This window comes from Pelodiscus sinensis, chromosome 3, assembly GCF_052426305.1.
Source record: "Pelodiscus sinensis isolate ZL-2025 chromosome 3, ASM5242630v1, whole genome shotgun sequence".
Lineage (NCBI taxonomy): Eukaryota > Metazoa > Chordata > Testudines > Trionychidae > Pelodiscus > Pelodiscus sinensis.
Window position 1 is genome coordinate 167,684,763 of NC_143054.1, and position 16,161 is coordinate 167,700,923.

The following is a 16,161-nucleotide window of genomic DNA, read 5'->3' on the forward strand; positions in this document are numbered from 1 at the left end:
TGTTGAGGAGAAGTACTATGTGCTCTTTAAGAGCTATCAGTGTCTCTAGTCTCATCCATCCCCACGCTCCCCATTGGTCTTGCCAGTCAATGAATGGGAGTGTCAGGGTCAACAAGCCCTGGTGCCCAAGGCCAAAGAGGCCAAGAGCTTGGATATTTTTGGCAGAAAGATGTACCCTTACCACAACGACTGGCTGCTGAGTGGCCAAAGGTTAGGCATACTGCTCAACTTAAAAAGGTGACACTTGTCCCTGTCCAAAGGGTAGAGTTTATCATGGCAGTCCTTATATCAGATCTTTTCTGTTGGAATCACAATTCCAGGGCACAATTCATCTAGTCTCTTGAGCGTTTTCCCTCCTCGGGCACATGGCATAGTCGTGCATGCCAGGCTAAGACTGAGGTCACTCCAGGCATGGCTCTTTTCAGTTTACCGCCCTGTTTGGGCAAGCAGGTCCTCGACACTCAGTCACGTTGGAGGATTTGCCTGGTAGTCTGCATGGGTTTCCCCTTTCGTGCTTCCTAACACGAGATGACCAAGTCATGGATGTGTTGGATCTCTGTTGGGGAGCATACTTGGGAGGTCTGTGGACTCAAGGTAGGTAGTTGGATGACAGGATGTTTCTCCACATCAGTGTCATGGAGCACAGAGTGGTTCATTTGACCTGTCAGACATTTCATGCCACTTTGCAAGGTCACAGCTTCACGGTTCTGACAGACAATAGAACTAAGGCATTCTATAACCACAAGCAGGATGGTGTGCGGTCATTGCCGCTGTGTTGAGCTCTCCTCTGGGAGTTTTGCATAGCCCACTCTATACACCTGGAGGTTTCTTGGCTCCAAGGAGCCTGGAATGAAGTGGCCGACCACCGCAGAAGATCATCTTGCCAACCACTTATGACTGAGAAATGTGATGTCTTCCATTCCATCTTCCGCTATGAGTTTCCTCCTGTGGATTTGTTTGCAACAGTGAAACAAAAAATGCCCCCTCTTTTGCTTGTTCTGCAACTACAGTCTTGGGTCCATGGTGGACATGGTTATGCTGCCCTGAAAGGGTTGGTTAATGTATGCCTTTACCCCAATTTCCCTTGATTCACAAGATCATTCTCAAGATCTAAAGAGACAGGGCCAAAGTAATCCTGCTGGCTAACCTCTTCCATGGCTTTCTTAGCCCATCTCCTAATTCAGGACATATACAGGTCAGCCACCTGGTCCTCAGTTCATACCTTCCTGGCACATGACACCATTGATCAGTAGGCAAGAAATGATGCAGCTATAGGTAGGGCAGTTCTGCAATCAGTAGTACACTAATTCCTCAGAGTTGCTTGGGAATCACCTAATTGGAGTCTATGTGAAAAAGCACCCGAGAAGAAAAAATGGTTACTCACCTCTCGTAAATGTTCTTAGAGATGTGTTGTTGACATCCATTCCAATACCCACCTTCTGTAAGAATACCTGTTAAGAAGGAAAAGGGGGGGCAGGTGGATCAGCAGGGTCATAGAGAGCATGTTATACCACCACTCCAGGAGGCTCCCTGGCTGACCCAACAGATGCTATTGGGGGAAAGTTTTCGACATTCATGCACTCAGTGCGCACACACACCTAATTGGAACGGACATGAACACCATATCTCGAAGAACAACAACTATGAGAGCTGAACAACCATTTTTTGCATTGTCACAGGGGTAGTGGTATGGAACACCTTCGATGCTGCTCCCTATTCTGCAGGGGATGTGCCTATTACTGAGCCGCTTAGTAAGCTGATTTCCATTCTTCTCCCATCCTGTGTTCAGATTCTGTTCTACAGGCTGGTGCAGAAGTGTGGGATAGGTCCATGGACCCTGGCAGGGAGAGTGGAGGGCGTAATTCTTGCGATTCCTTGAGCACAAGGACTATGCTTGCTGTTAAGTCAAACATGCAAAGGCAGAGGCAGTCATGTTCCTTCCCATTGTCCTACTGTGAACCTTCATAAAGGACAGGCATAATCAAACCCCTCATGAATCCTGAACAAGTAGGGTTCTGCTTGGTGAAGATGTCTGTGGTGATTCCTTCATTTAGTAAATATATTATCTTGTTTTTCATAGTATAAAAAGTATTGAAAGACAGGGTTTTTTTTTAGAATTTCTCATCCTTTTATTGATGTTGAGGATAATTGGCCATTGTCATTACTAAAATAAATGCAATGTGTAGACACATCATGAAAATGTATACTTTGTGTGTGCATTCAGCAGCTAATTCCTGGGTATATAATCAAACTATGCTCTTGAACATTGTGTACGTCTCTACTATAGAATTCAGAACCCAATATTTAACATGGTCAGGTGCTTCTCTTTATTATTGAATGTATTTATTTTCAGTGTTAGATAACTAAGCCAAAATATGCAGTTTCTTGATTTGGTGGTGAAGGAGACACAACAGTTAAATAGTGAGCATTGAGTGATTTTATTCTGTTAGTATTTGAACCCTTAATTATAATTGCCCAACTTTTATATGAAGGTCCTAGGCAATAGATTATTTTTAAAGCTTTCTCATCCTTTTACTTAAATTATCAAATTCAGAACCAGAAGTTTTACTTCACTAAAACTTGCAAATATTATCATAGCTATATTTTCATTTTAATAGAATTAATTAAAAGTCTTAATAAAAGAATTTCAAAATCATGACATTTTCAATTTTTGAAGTACTTTTCATGAAAAATTGGGATTTTCTGTCATTTAATTTTGGTATAAAATGAATCATCATTGATATAGGAAACCATTTTGGAAATAATAGTGTTCATGGATAGTGTTCATGGATAGCAAGCCCTAAAGTTAAGCTTGAGAAGTGGATTCTATTCTGAACTTTGTTCAGACCTTCAGTAATTCATATCCTTCATGAAAAGTTACTCTTATATTCAAACTTTACATGCTTGGCCTCAGCCCAAAGGTGAACAGAAAAGTGCAGAATGTTTGAGTTATGCTAAGGAGAAAGAAGTACACTTTTCTTACGGCTTTTTTTAAAAAACAAGATGTTTTTGTGCTTATGAGAGCTCAAAAATAGTTTGAACTTTAAACTTGGCAAGATTTCAGTCCTCACTGAGGGCTATACAACTATGTCTACTGATCTTACAGATTATTGCTTTTTGTTTTGTTTTAATTCTCAAGGTTTTTAACTTTCATTGGAGGAAATCCAAATGATATAGGAAAACCTGATATGCAACACAAAATAAATGTTGTAATTCAAAAAGAAGGACTAGAAGGAACAGCAAAAAGATTAAATACAACAGTACATACGCTTCAAATCATCATTGATGGTCTGATGCAACCGGAAGGCTTTGACATCCGAACAGGTAAAAATTGAATGCCTTACTTTATAAAGGCAGTTTTGTTGTCATCTGGAATTGTAGAATGTTTTGAGTTTTATTATTTAAACTGCAGGTTTTCTTCTAAGTTAGCAGAAGATTTAGTGGATATGTAGTTCCTCCCTTTATCCTGTATAACAGAGAAGAAAGTACTATAGCATGCAGTCAATCACATAGTGTTTGCTGGCTCGGTAATTAAGGAGTGTGAATCCTGTCTTAAATCATGACCTTTTTAGCCATAGGAAGGTGGGATGCGGAGCTTTTAACAGATAAGACAGTTGTCCTACGTTGACTGTGTACTGATTAAATTTACTATTGGCTATTGTGGGAGAAGCATGAGACTATACTAAAAACAGTAATAGTAAAGATGTATGGAATAGTAATTTAAAATTTTGATTTATCGGGAGTTTGGGTCACACACTCCTCAGAGAAAAGTTTATTTGGAGTACATGGTTCATTACCCACCACTGGTTAGATATTCACAGCAGTGTAAACAAGTTTGGAGTGGGAGAGAGTGAGGAAGGCGTAGGAGAAGAGAGGGATATATCTGAAAGTGCCCTGTTCAGCGAACCCTACACTGCATACACTATATCCTTTCACAACTGCAAGAGATAAAAGTAGGCAACAGAAATTCAGGCATGTAATAATAAATAGTAGACTGATATTTACAGAGAAAATACATTTCCACTCTCTCAACATTCATTGTTTTGCTTTAAGCCTTTATTATAGTTATTTATAAATGCATCCCACTAATGATTCTGGAAATCCATTTCCTATCTTGTAGTAATTTCATTCTGGAGCTCTAATTTCTAATTTTCAATGAAATGGAGTATCTAGCAATACATATAAAAACACACTGTGTTTCTCAACATCAAAATAAATGTCAGTTCTTAATGCAAACATTCAAATTTTAATGCACCTATAGTGGAATAATGGTGGAAGATTTTTGGAACAGTCTTTTGTAGACAAAGACTGTGACTGGAACAGTGCTAATAGCAGTCATGCTCAGACATGGTTTGTAAATGCATTTGTTACTAATATTTTTCTTAGTACAGACTGGAATTTTTTGTTTGCTTGTTTTGAACTGAACCAACCCAAGTCGAAATATTGACTGCCTTCAGGGGAGCAATCCACTATTGACAGCAGGTATGACTGGCACCCTCTCAGTGGCCTTATCTAGCTGTAATTTGCCACATATGCTCTTCCACTGGTGACAGTAACTATATCCTCTGTAAGGAAGGGGGTTCCAGACAGGTTCAAAAGTTTTTACCTGCTCCAGTAAAACTTCCTGATCTTGTCTATGCTGCTGTTTCTACTGTTGCTCCTGTGGGAGGAAATTCCTGTAGAGTGAATTACAGTTCTTCTTCGAGTGGTCCCCTTGGGTGCTCCACTCTAGGTGTTGGGCTCGTCCCGGCGCCGCTGATTGGAGGCTTTTCGTAGCTGTAGTTGGCCGGACCGCGCATGCGCAGCAGCCGCCACGCACCGTTCGCACCGTTTCTCCTGTTGCGCAGTCCGGCCCCTCTGCCAGTTCCTCTCAGCCGTCCTAGGTTGCTGACGGAGCTCTGTTGTCTCTCCTCAGAGGAAGCTCCTTTCAATTGAAAAGTTCAAATTTTCATTCATTTTTCTTCAGGTTATTGTTAGTTAATTAGTTATTTGTTAGTTAAAACAAAAAAAAAGTTAAAGTTAGACTTAGTCAGTGTTACTGTTATTGCTGCTAAGTTCTAATTTATTATTACTATTTTAATCCGGTTGAATCAAAATGCCTGGTTTACCGGAGTTTAAGAAATGTTCCCAGTGTAAAGACCCCATGCCTGTATCTGATGGCCATGATGCATGTATTCGCTGTTTGGGGGAGTCCCATATACCGAGCAAGTGTGCCCACTGTTCGAAATTAACGGCCGGGGCACGTAGGGACAGAGACATGAAGCTCAAGCTCATCCTCTTTGATAAGGTTCTGCAGCCTTCTGAAGCAGCTCAAGGGGACTCCTCTATGGAGCGCAAGCGGAGATCATCACCATTAAGGGAGTCGACCGCGAAGAAAGGGAAGAAAGCCTCCCCAGCGCGATCCCTAGCCGCGGCCCCTCTGTCTAAAATCAATGAAGGTGACCAACTGGGCACCTCTGGAACGGACTGTCAGCCCACACAAGAAAAATCGGAGAGGCATAAGCCTTTGGTGCGCTCTTCGGTGCCTGCGCCTTCGTGCGCTATTAAGGCTACGGGGAAGAAGACGGCTCCTCCGACTCACAGGCGGCCGTCTACGCAGGTGCTGGATCCGAGGACCTCGGCACCGACGGTGTAATGGCATGGGAGGCATGATACGGCACCGAGGCCAGCACTGCTTCAATCGACTGCACCAAATGCCCATGGCGCCGGATACGGTGCTAAGTGACAGACATGCTGCAGTACCGGAGGCGGCACCACAGGCTCTTAAGAAACCAAGTATGGCACCGACGGATCACTGCAGTTTGGTTCAGCTTAAGGCACCATTAGGAGAGTTAGTCTTGCCAGCTTCATCGGTACAGCACTCCCCAGTACTGGTTTTGGACGATGAGGATCAAGCCTCAAAGCATTCATCTGTTGATGAGGCCCACACCATGCCTTCAGCCGTTCCTACAAAGGCTCAAAGGAAATCAGTTCCAAGAAAGGTGTCCCCGTCTCCCTCACTGATATTTTCCCTGGCACCGTCTCCATCCCCTCCACGGTACCACTCTCTGCGAGAGCCTCGTTATCAGTGCAGCCCACATTCTCCGCACCGGCATTTGAGGCCTCACTATACTTATGTGTACAGGCACCCCCTACTGCATTATGGGATGCCTAGTAGATCTCATTCTAGTAGATCTCGTTCACCGACTCATTCACCTTCGAGGTCTTACCGCAGTAGATACAGCAGTGCCTATTCATCCAGGAGACCGTCTCCCGACTGCTCCTATCGCCATGGGAGGAGAGATTATTTTTCTCACGACTATACAAGATCTCGTTCTCCTTCGCATTCTTGCTATTGCCGTGCGTCTCTGGCTAGACGTCAGTCTCCGGTGGGCTCACTCCAACAGACAGCCCCATCGTCGAAGGTTCCAGTGGCTGCCCCTCCTCCTCCTCTTCAGATGTCTGAACCAGAGGAGGGTCAGATTTTGGACGATGATGCCCCTCTGCACACAGTGTCTCCAGCTGACATTTCGTTATCCTCCCCAGATGAGGCTGTCTTTCAAGGGGACACTTCACCCCCGGATGACGGTCGAAAGTTCCAGGATCTCTTTAAACGGGTAGCGCAGACACAGAATGTCCAGCTCGCAGACGTGCAGACCAAGCAATACAAGTTGCTGAAAAATTTACACCCGAGACAACACTCGAGAGCAGCACTTCCGATTGATAAGGCCATTCTTGAACCAGCCTCAGAAATCTGGCACACTCCGGCTTCCGCCCCACCTACATCAAAGCGGGCGGAAAAGAGATATTTCGTCCCTTCCAAGGGTTTGGAGTTTCTCTTTACCCACCCCCAGCCAAACTTTCTTGTAGTGGATGCAGCTCTTAACCGCACCAAGAATCCACAGGTGAAAAATGCAGCAGTGGAGAAAGAGGCCAAAAAACTAGACATCTTCGGTTGAAAAGTTTATTATTTGTCCATCCTCCTTCTTCGCATTGCCAGTTACGCGGCACTTCTGTCCAACCAAGGGTTCGATAACATTGCCAAGTTGGCAGGGCTTGCCCAGAACGCTTCCGAAGCGGACAAGGCCATACTCCGCGCCGTGGTACAGGAGGGGTACGCTTGCTCTAGAGCTAGTCTACAGATAGCCATGGATGTTGCGAATACTGCCGCAAGATCAATAGCTACCGCAGTATCCATGCGCAGAGCATCATGGTTGGCTGCTGCTGGCGACCCTAGGGATTTGCAGGCGAAAGTCGAAGACCTTCCATTCGACAAATTGAAGTTATTCGCGGACAAAACTGATGAGGTGTTGCACACTGGAAAGGACTCGCGTACGACTCTACGTACGCTTCGCATGTACATACCACCATTCCATCGCCGAAGGTACTTCCCGTATCAGAGGCGATATGACTTTCAATTCCAAAGACAACAACCTCATCCTTTTGATCAGACTCGATCCAAACAAAGACCACAGCGTAGACGTCCGCAACCATCTAGGATGACCAACGTACCGCACACAAAACAGCAGGTTTGACTCGCCTGTCGATGGTGCAACCTCACCAGTCATCGTTGCCATCACTGCCGATACCATACCCATCTTTCATCATCGCCTTCGGCCTTATTACAATCGTTGGGCCGAAGTAACCACCGACAAATGGGTATTGGAAATAATAAAATCAGGCTTCATCATCCCCTTTGCGTCTATACCCCCAACCCATACACCAACCCCGTCCCTTTTCAGGAACCCCTCTCACGACACTCTTTTGCAACAGGAGGCTCTATGCCTACTTGCCATTGGAGAGTCCCAAAAGAGTTCAAAGGGAGAGGCTTTTATTCTCGCTACTTCCTGATGCAAAAGAAGACAGGAGGATGGAGACCGATTTGAGTTGTGTCTGAGACAGGAGATTTGGTTGCCAGGCTCTGGAAGAGGATATGGATGCAGGAGTGGATTATGACATGCAAGAGAGGTTTTGGGGGGAATTTGGGTGCAGAGTCTGGAAGGGGTTATGGGTGCAGGAGCGAGAGTGCAGAGGGTTTGGATTACGTGGGGTAAGGGTGAAGAAGAGGGGCAGAGGTTTGGGAAGGGGGAGGGTTTGGGGTTCCAGAAGCAGGCTCAGACCAGGAGAAGCTTACCTTGGCAGCTCCCAGTCAGCAGCTCAGTATGTTCCTCAGACAGGCTCCCTGCCTTCCATGCCCCTCCCCCCCATGCTGCTCAGAGGGGCTATGTACTGCTCTGAATGCTGGGAACTGGGGGAGGAGGAAAGGCATATCTTGCATACTGCCTGTGCTGCAAACAGACAGCTCCCATTGTCTGGTTTCTGGCTAGTGGGAGCTGCGAGATTGGATGGGAGGTGAGGACAATGTATGAAACCTTTCTCTGAGGCTTGCAGCATTCAGAGAGCTGCTCTGAGTGACGTGAGGTTGCGGGGCAGGCAGGGAGCCTGGCTGAGGCTCCCACTGTGCTACAAGCCAGATTTTGCCCGCCCCTGAATTATAGCATGCTCAGGACTCTAGACTGTTGGCACTCACGTGGTGGCAGGATACCACTTTGGACCTGGAAGGAGGTCCTTCACAGTTCCAGCCTCATCAGTGACTCTTGTCTCCAGCACATCATACCTGAGATGGAGAGCCTACCTGGGCACTCTCAACATTTAAGGTTACCAGTCCAGTCACAATTGCATCCTGCATATTAATAGAAACTCAAGGAAGTTTGACTAGCCTGCCAGGCCTTTCTACCTTAGATTCAAGAAAGAGTGGTTCAGATCCTGTCAGACAGTATGACAACAGTGTTCGGTATCAACAGTCAGGTGGCGCCAAGTTGGAAGCCCTCTGACTAAAGGGCTTCTGTCTGTGGCACAACATCCATCTCATAGTTGTTCATCTTCTAGGAACCAAGAGTGCTTTGCCTGATCACTTCAGCAGAAAGTTCTTATCTTACCATGAGTGGGCCCTTTCACCAGAGTTGGTCAGTTCCCTCTTACAGAGGGAGGGGAACTCCCCAGGTGAACCTGTTCATATCCAGACAGAACATGAAATGCCACACCTTCTGCTTGATTGGGGGCAAGAACAGAGAAGCCCTGTCAGATACTTTTATGCTTCTGTTATCAGGAGCTCTGACATACACATTCCCTTCAGTGCTGTTTCTCCCCAGTGTCCTCACAAAGATCAAACAGGACAGGGCAAGGTTTGTGCATGGTTGCTGGATCACTCTGTTCTCTTCCTGCTACTGTTCAGGTTGGACCTGATTTCCTAGATCCACAGCACACTCCAGCCTGGTGGCATTGCATCTGACAGCCTGGCTGCTGTGTGGCTAATTGCAAGAAGCCCTCTACCAGAATAACCATGGAAATAGTTCACCTGCTAGATTGCAGACAAAGGTGTTTGTCTCCAGCAAGCTGTGCTACAGCTTATTCCAGACTTCCTCTTGCATCTCAAGCACCAAGGCTTGTCCCTTTCATTGATCAAAGTCAACCTAGCAGCCATCTCAGCCTTCTGTTCACGGGCAGATCAGTTTTTGCTTAAGGAATCATGGCAAGATTCCTTAAAGGCCTAAAGTGCCTCTACCCGCAATCAGGGACCTTGTCCCTCAATGGGATATGAATTTAGTGCTGCACAGCTCATGGAGCCTCCCTTGGAGTCTCTGGCTTTCTGCTATTTCTTTTTCCTTTCCTGAAAGGTTATGTTCCTGGTCACAATGGCATCAGCCCACTGAGTACCCAATATTCAGGCACTCACCTGGGAGTTGCCATACAGACTTCTACAAGGATACGGTCCAGCTAAGACTATACCCCATGTTTCTTCCCAAAATAGTATCTCCGTTTCATTCAAACCCAGGACATTTACTTACCATTCTTCTTTTCAAAGCCTCATAAGTAGGAGGAGGAATATAGACTACATGTCCAAGATGTCAAGAAGGGTCTGACCTTATACATTGACAGGGCCAAGCTATTCTGTAAGTCAACACAGTTATTTGTTGCTGTGGCCAATAGGATGAAAGCTTTCCCTATATCTTCTCAAAGAATTTCCTCTTGGATCAGTGCTTTCATTTGCTACAGCAATGACCAGGTGAAGGTTCCACCCCCGGTGATCATCACCGCCCATTCTACCAGGATGTAACCCATTTCAGCAGCCTTTTTGGCTGCTGTGCCTATCCATGACATGTAGAGTGGCCATCTGGTTATACCTTTATGTTCCACTATATATCAATCCAGCAGGTCTGAGACAATTGGGCAGTACTGCAAGCTGCTAAGCTGTGAACTCTGAGCCTTCCTCCATGGATACTGTTTGAGAGTCACCTAACATGGAATTGTCATAAGCAAGTACTCAAAGAAAAAAAATGGTTACCTACCTTTTCGTAACTGTTATTCTTTGACATGTGTTGCTCATGTCTGTTCCATTTCCTGCCATTCTACCCTTGTGTTGGAGTTGCTGGCAAGAAGGAACTGAGAAGGCACATGCAGTTTCATAGTTAAGTTCATTCGGGACTCTTAGGTGAATATCATCTGGTTTTGATGGCTTGCTGCTGTTTAATATTATTTCCAGTCTGAATTTGTCTAACTTCATCTTCCATTCATTAGATCATATCATACCTTTCCTCTGCTAGATTGAAAAGCCCATTATTAAATATTTGTTCCCCATCTAGGTATGTACAGAGAGTGATCAAATCACCTTTTCACCTTCTTTTTCATCAAAATAGATTGAGCTCGAGTCTTTAACTATCAAACATGTTTTCTAATCCTTTAATCATTCCCATTGCTCTTCTTTGAACCCTCTCCAATTTATCAACATACTTTTGGAGTTGTAGGTTCCCAAACTGGAGACAGTATTCCAGCAATGGTCACCGTGGCAAATGCAGAGCTAAAATAACCTCTGTTCTTACTTGAGATTCCTCTTGCATTGAAAAATTGCATTAGCCCTTTTGACCACAACAGTATACTAGGAGTTCATGTTCATGATCCCCAAATCTTTTTCAGAGTCACTGCTTCCCAGGATAGAGCTCCCTGTCTTTTAAATATGGCCTATATTCTTTATCCGTAGATGTATACTAGGGATGTAAGAGTGTAGCTGTTTAAACGGGTAACCAAAAAGTTCTTGCTTATTGGTTACCCAAATGGCACATCCAACTCCCGATGAGCCGCCTGCGACCCCATGCTGCCAGCGCGGGGCAGCAAGCAGGAGCTAGTATTCACAGGGAGCCAGCTTAAAAGCCAGCTCTTGGCTCACACTGGCTCCCAGGGAGCTGTCTGCTGCCCCACGTGTAACTATGTAACTGCTGAAATTTTCTGTAATGGATACATTTGCATTTGGCCTTATTTAAAAAATTGGCTTTCTAGTGCCAGTTTACTAAGCTATCTACATTTCTCTGGGTTATTGAGCTGTCCTCTTGGCTATTCACCATTCTCCCATTTTTTGTGTCATCTGCAAATTTTTTTCATAAAAAAGTATGCAATACCAAGACAAACGCCTTAGAGAGGTTTAATAGTGTTAATCCCACCTGCTTACTTTTATCAGCCAAACTTTGTTAATCCCATCAGAAAAAAAATAATGTTAATGTGACTAGGTCTGTTTTCCATAAACTATTGTTGACTTTTAACTTCATCGCCCTTCTTTAATACTTGATTAAGTCCCATCTCTGTCCATTATCTTTCCTGGGATCAATGTTAGACTGTCAGGCCTATAGTTTCCCAGGTCATCCCTTTTATCCTTTTAAAATATTGCATATTAGCTTTTTTTACAGTCTTCTGTAACTTCCCCATTGTTGAAGGTCTTCCTGAAAATCAACATATATTCTCTAGATTGCTCCTCAGTCAGCTTTCTTAAGATTCTTGGATGCAAGGTGTCTGGACCTGCTTATTTAAAAGTGTCTCATTTCAATAGCTTCTGTTTTAACATCCTCTTGAGAGGCTACTAGAATGGGAAGAGGGTTTAATGACTTGAGTACATCATCTGTTTTTCTCTCAAACAGAACAGAAACATTTATTGAATACCTTTTCTGTATTGAGATTGATAATCCTACCATTTCCATTTAGTAATGGACTGATAACATTGTCAGGTTTCCTAATATATATTTTAAACTCTTTATATTCCTTACATCTGCATTGATTTCTCCTTGTCTTTTCCTTAATCAGTTTTCAAGAATGCCTAGCTTCTCATTTATAATCATAACTATTAATTTCCCCTTTTTCAGTTTGTTATGGCTTATTTCTTGTATTTTAGTTTTCTAAAATGCTATTCTTGGTTTCAATTGAAATACTCTACTCTTGGCTGCTTAATGCCCCTCAGTGAGTTTAATAGATCATGAAACAGGAAAAGCTATTTGGGGATGGGAACTAGAAAGATGATTTTAAAATATATACAGTAATTCCTTGCTTAATGTTCTAGTTACATTCAAGTAAAATTCTGCTTTAAGGAAAACAAATTAAGCACATCCAATTTCCCCATAATAATGTAAATGGGTGTGGGGGGGGGGGGGTGCTAGAGTCCATGGAAAAATTTTCACCAGGCAAAAGACACACATAAGTTTTAAATTATTTTAATCAAATAATTTAACACTATACTCACCAGTGATGATTGTGAAGCTTTGTTGAGGCTGGGGTATAGCAGGTTTGGGGTTCAGGAGCTTGCCCTGCTTTGTCTGCCTGGCATTCTAGCCAGGGTGCGAGGTTGAGTTTGGAGCATGCCCTGTTCTACCCACCCAGTGCTCCTTCCAGGGAGTGGGGTTGAGGGCTTGCCCACTCCCTGGGTGGAATGCCAGGTGGGTGGAGCCAAACAACCTTATAATAGGACATTGCATGATTTTAAATGAGTGTGTTCTCTAATAGACCAGCGGGCTAATAAAGAAATTACATTAACTGAGACAACTTTAAGGGAGGAGTTACTGTATTTTAAATTGTTCTAGTAACCAAAGTAATCGGAAGGGAGTAAATCTCAAAATGTTGCACAAAGGGGCTAACTTTTAGCAGCAGTTAAGTGGCTGTTCAGGTAACTGTGGATAATCCTACATACCAGGCTGGAACAAAAAGCTGCATTGTAAACATTAAATGGTCCCCATGGCTTCTTCCAGTCTCATCACTGCCAGTGCCCTGCGCAGCTATTTAGTTTCTTTTTGCATTGAAAAGCCTCTGCACAGTATAAAATTACAAAAGGTTTAACTGATTTGGAGTCAAGTAATTAAGTGCATTCCTTCAATGGATACTTCAATGCCTTTCAGAGTCTACTAATGCCATTGCCAGTCTGAGTGACATCTTAGGGCCTGATTGAAAGTGTGCTGCAGTCGCATAGACTCCGATTCAGTGAGCTTTAAATTAAATTCTTTTATTTTTTAAAAGACAAAATGGGAAACAATTAAAAATCCCAAACTTATTTTTGTGTTCAGAATATCTCACTGGTAAACTGAGCAAACTACTTGGGCCAAGCTAACTAGCTTAGTTCATCAGGAAGAGGAACGACAGCTATAGGGAAGGGCAGAAGAGCTCATTTCAAGGCTGGCACAAATGGAAAGAGGTTTTGGTAAGGAATCAACCAGCACGGGAGTAATAGAGACAAAGAAATCCTATCCATTCGTACATACTGTACTATAAAGGCTTGAATATCTAGCTTTGTGTATTTAAAACTATGTGTCTACTTCTCCATTTTCATCAACAAAATGAGGAATGACTTCCATGAAGTTAGTGGATTTACACTAGTGTCAAACTGGTATAAATGAGTAGAGTGCATATAGGGCTATCTCTGAGGCATGGTATTCATAAACCATTTTAGTAGTTTTCCTTTTGTTTACTTATATCAGTAGACAACCTCAATTGAATATTCACTTTCCTAAGTACTATTATGTGCTCTAATTTATAAAAACCCTATCAGATAACCAATTTTTGTTGGTCTCTTAGGGTAGCCTCTTGCCATTGGTTAAATTATACTGGTTCTCTATATAGCATACACTGTGACCAGCCAAGGGGCTAGCAAAATAGAAGAAAGTCCATTACCTGGTAGAGGTGATGCTTATATGGAAGACATGTGAAAATATATTGGAAATACTGGTTACTTGCAGTTGGTTTCCAAAAGTACAAGGCTGCCTGTAGGAGTGACCCACAGAACAAGTTTAATTGTACTGTTGACTTTCTGGTGTGTCATTTCAGAAACTTGATTTTCATCTCTTATTTTTTGACAGATTTTGATAAACCTGATTTCAAGAGAAGCATAGTTTGTCTTGAAGACTTGAGCATTGGCACTGTTCTGACTGGAAAAGTAGAGAATGCTACTCTCTTTGGAGTTTTTGTTGATATTGGTGTTGGTAAGTCAGGGTTGATTCCAATTAGGAACATAACTGAAGCAAAACTTTCTAAAGCCAAGAAGAGAAGAAGTCTCGGGTTGGGCCCTGGAGAAAGAGTGGAAGTTAAAGTACTCAGTATTGATATTCCTCGGTCAAGGATAACACTGGATCTTCTTCGTGTTTTATGAGTTTTTCATCACTTATAAGACTTTTATTTCTCTTTTAAAGGTTAAGTGTTGTCACCAAGATTCCAAAGGTTGCAATTCAAGGACTTACTGAGTTTACTGGAAATGAAGGAATTAATCTAGTTTTTTAAATCTTCAGTTTAACTTTTTAATTCCAGAAGCTTTACTAGAACACTCTAAGCTCCCTCCTCATAACAGTCACTTTAACACCAACCCTCGAGTGGCTTTCACCCTCTAATTAAGATACACACCTCCTCTTTGCAGAATAAGTGAAATCTCAGTGTGCTGCCAGACACATCTCCTAACCATTTTCTTCTGTGCAAGATATGCTGTTTCAAACAACCTTTGGTCTTTGTTGCTGCAGCAGACTGAGCCATGCTCTTTCATACTGAAAAACAATCACTTGATTGGTTTGTTTCCATGCAGTTTCCTTGAGGAGTGCTTAAAGGTAGACCTCTATAGTAGCAAAAATAGAAGCTTTAAAATGTCCTCTTCTGTTAATATTTTCTTTAAGATTAGACCAAGGAAGAACACAACAAATAATACTCAAATCTGGATATAATGGTAATGGTATTACAGAATCAGAAATTTACTACTTTTGTTTGTGCTACTGTATAAAGTTCTTTTGTATTGCTTGGGCACTCATATAAATTGTTTGGTTCCTCTAATTTGTTCAGAAAGTTGCAAAAGGATTTGGTTTACTTTTTTCTTTTCCTGTACATAATAAAAATCTTTCTGGCCTTTTTTTCAGTGTACTGATCACATACACTAGCTGCATAATCACAGGGTAATGCCTGTACTTTCCCAACAACCACTGTTTGTACAAAGCATTCTGTTTTAAGAAGGATAATTGTGAGGATGTGCTTTTCAAAACATCATGTCACATAATTGTAACTGGTTTTTTACTAACTGAAGCTTCAGATAATATTTTCAGCGGAAGCTATGGGAATAGATCTGGTATGATCAGGTCAGTCATAGAGTCCAAGGCCAGAAGGGACCATTGTGATCTCCTAAATAACAGGCTATAGAACTTCCTCAAAATAATTCCTAAAGTAGATCTTGCAGAAAAACATTCAATCTTGATTTTTAAAAATGTCAGTACCAGAGAATCCACCACAGCCCTTGGACCCTTGTTCCTTGAAATGTCTACTCCAAAAAAATAAATAATGAAAACTAAGTGACAATGATAAAATCTCTGATTGTCTGATATCAGTTGATCTTAATGAGGTTAGAGAGTGGGAGCCATGATTCAGGAGGATAATCAATAAGCCATTCATTTAATCTCTTCTCTCTCGCTTGTCTCATTTTGATTTTATGGCTGAGGTAAGTCTTAATGAGTTGGATTTAAGTACAGAACACATTGCAGACAGTTTTGTTTCATGAAAATGGACTCCTAAATGAGCTGGGATGACTGCCAAAAAATCTGTTCCACAGGAAGGGAGGTATAAATTACCTCCTTCTCTTCATATATAGGATAATTCTTCAGATTAAGGTTGAGGTCATGATTAGCTGGATGGTGTAAAAAAACTAACTTTGGGGCTGTCAGCACAGTAGATTAATAAAGGAGCTGGTTTTACTAGCCCCTCACTCTCTCAATGAATGGAAACTTGCAGCTGAACATGTAAAATTGGTTTAACTCCTCCTTCCCCAACATACATCCATTGAAAAAGAAGACTGGTAAGTTCTTTATAATTTATACCATGCAATACATTATTGATCTAAATGGTATG

The 16,161-nt window shown here is 42.6% G+C and overlaps 1 protein-coding gene across 4 annotated transcripts in view; it reads left to right on the plus strand.

Annotated features, from left to right (window-relative positions):
• Positions 1 to 15,176, plus strand: part of SRBD1 (S1 RNA binding domain 1) — a 245,431-nt gene extending 230,255 nt beyond the window's left edge. For all 4 annotated transcript variants that reach the window (XM_075925416.2, XM_075925414.2, XM_075925415.2 and 1 more), the window contains 2 exons: positions 3,140 to 3,324; positions 14,145 to 15,176. In XM_075925416.2, coding sequence (XP_075781531.2) covers positions 3,140 to 3,324; positions 14,145 to 14,434 — 475 coding nt within the window. In that variant the 3' untranslated portion in view covers positions 14,435 to 15,176. The remainder of the gene's footprint in view (positions 1 to 3,139; positions 3,325 to 14,144) is intronic.
• Positions 15,177 to 16,161: the final 985 nt, after the last annotated feature.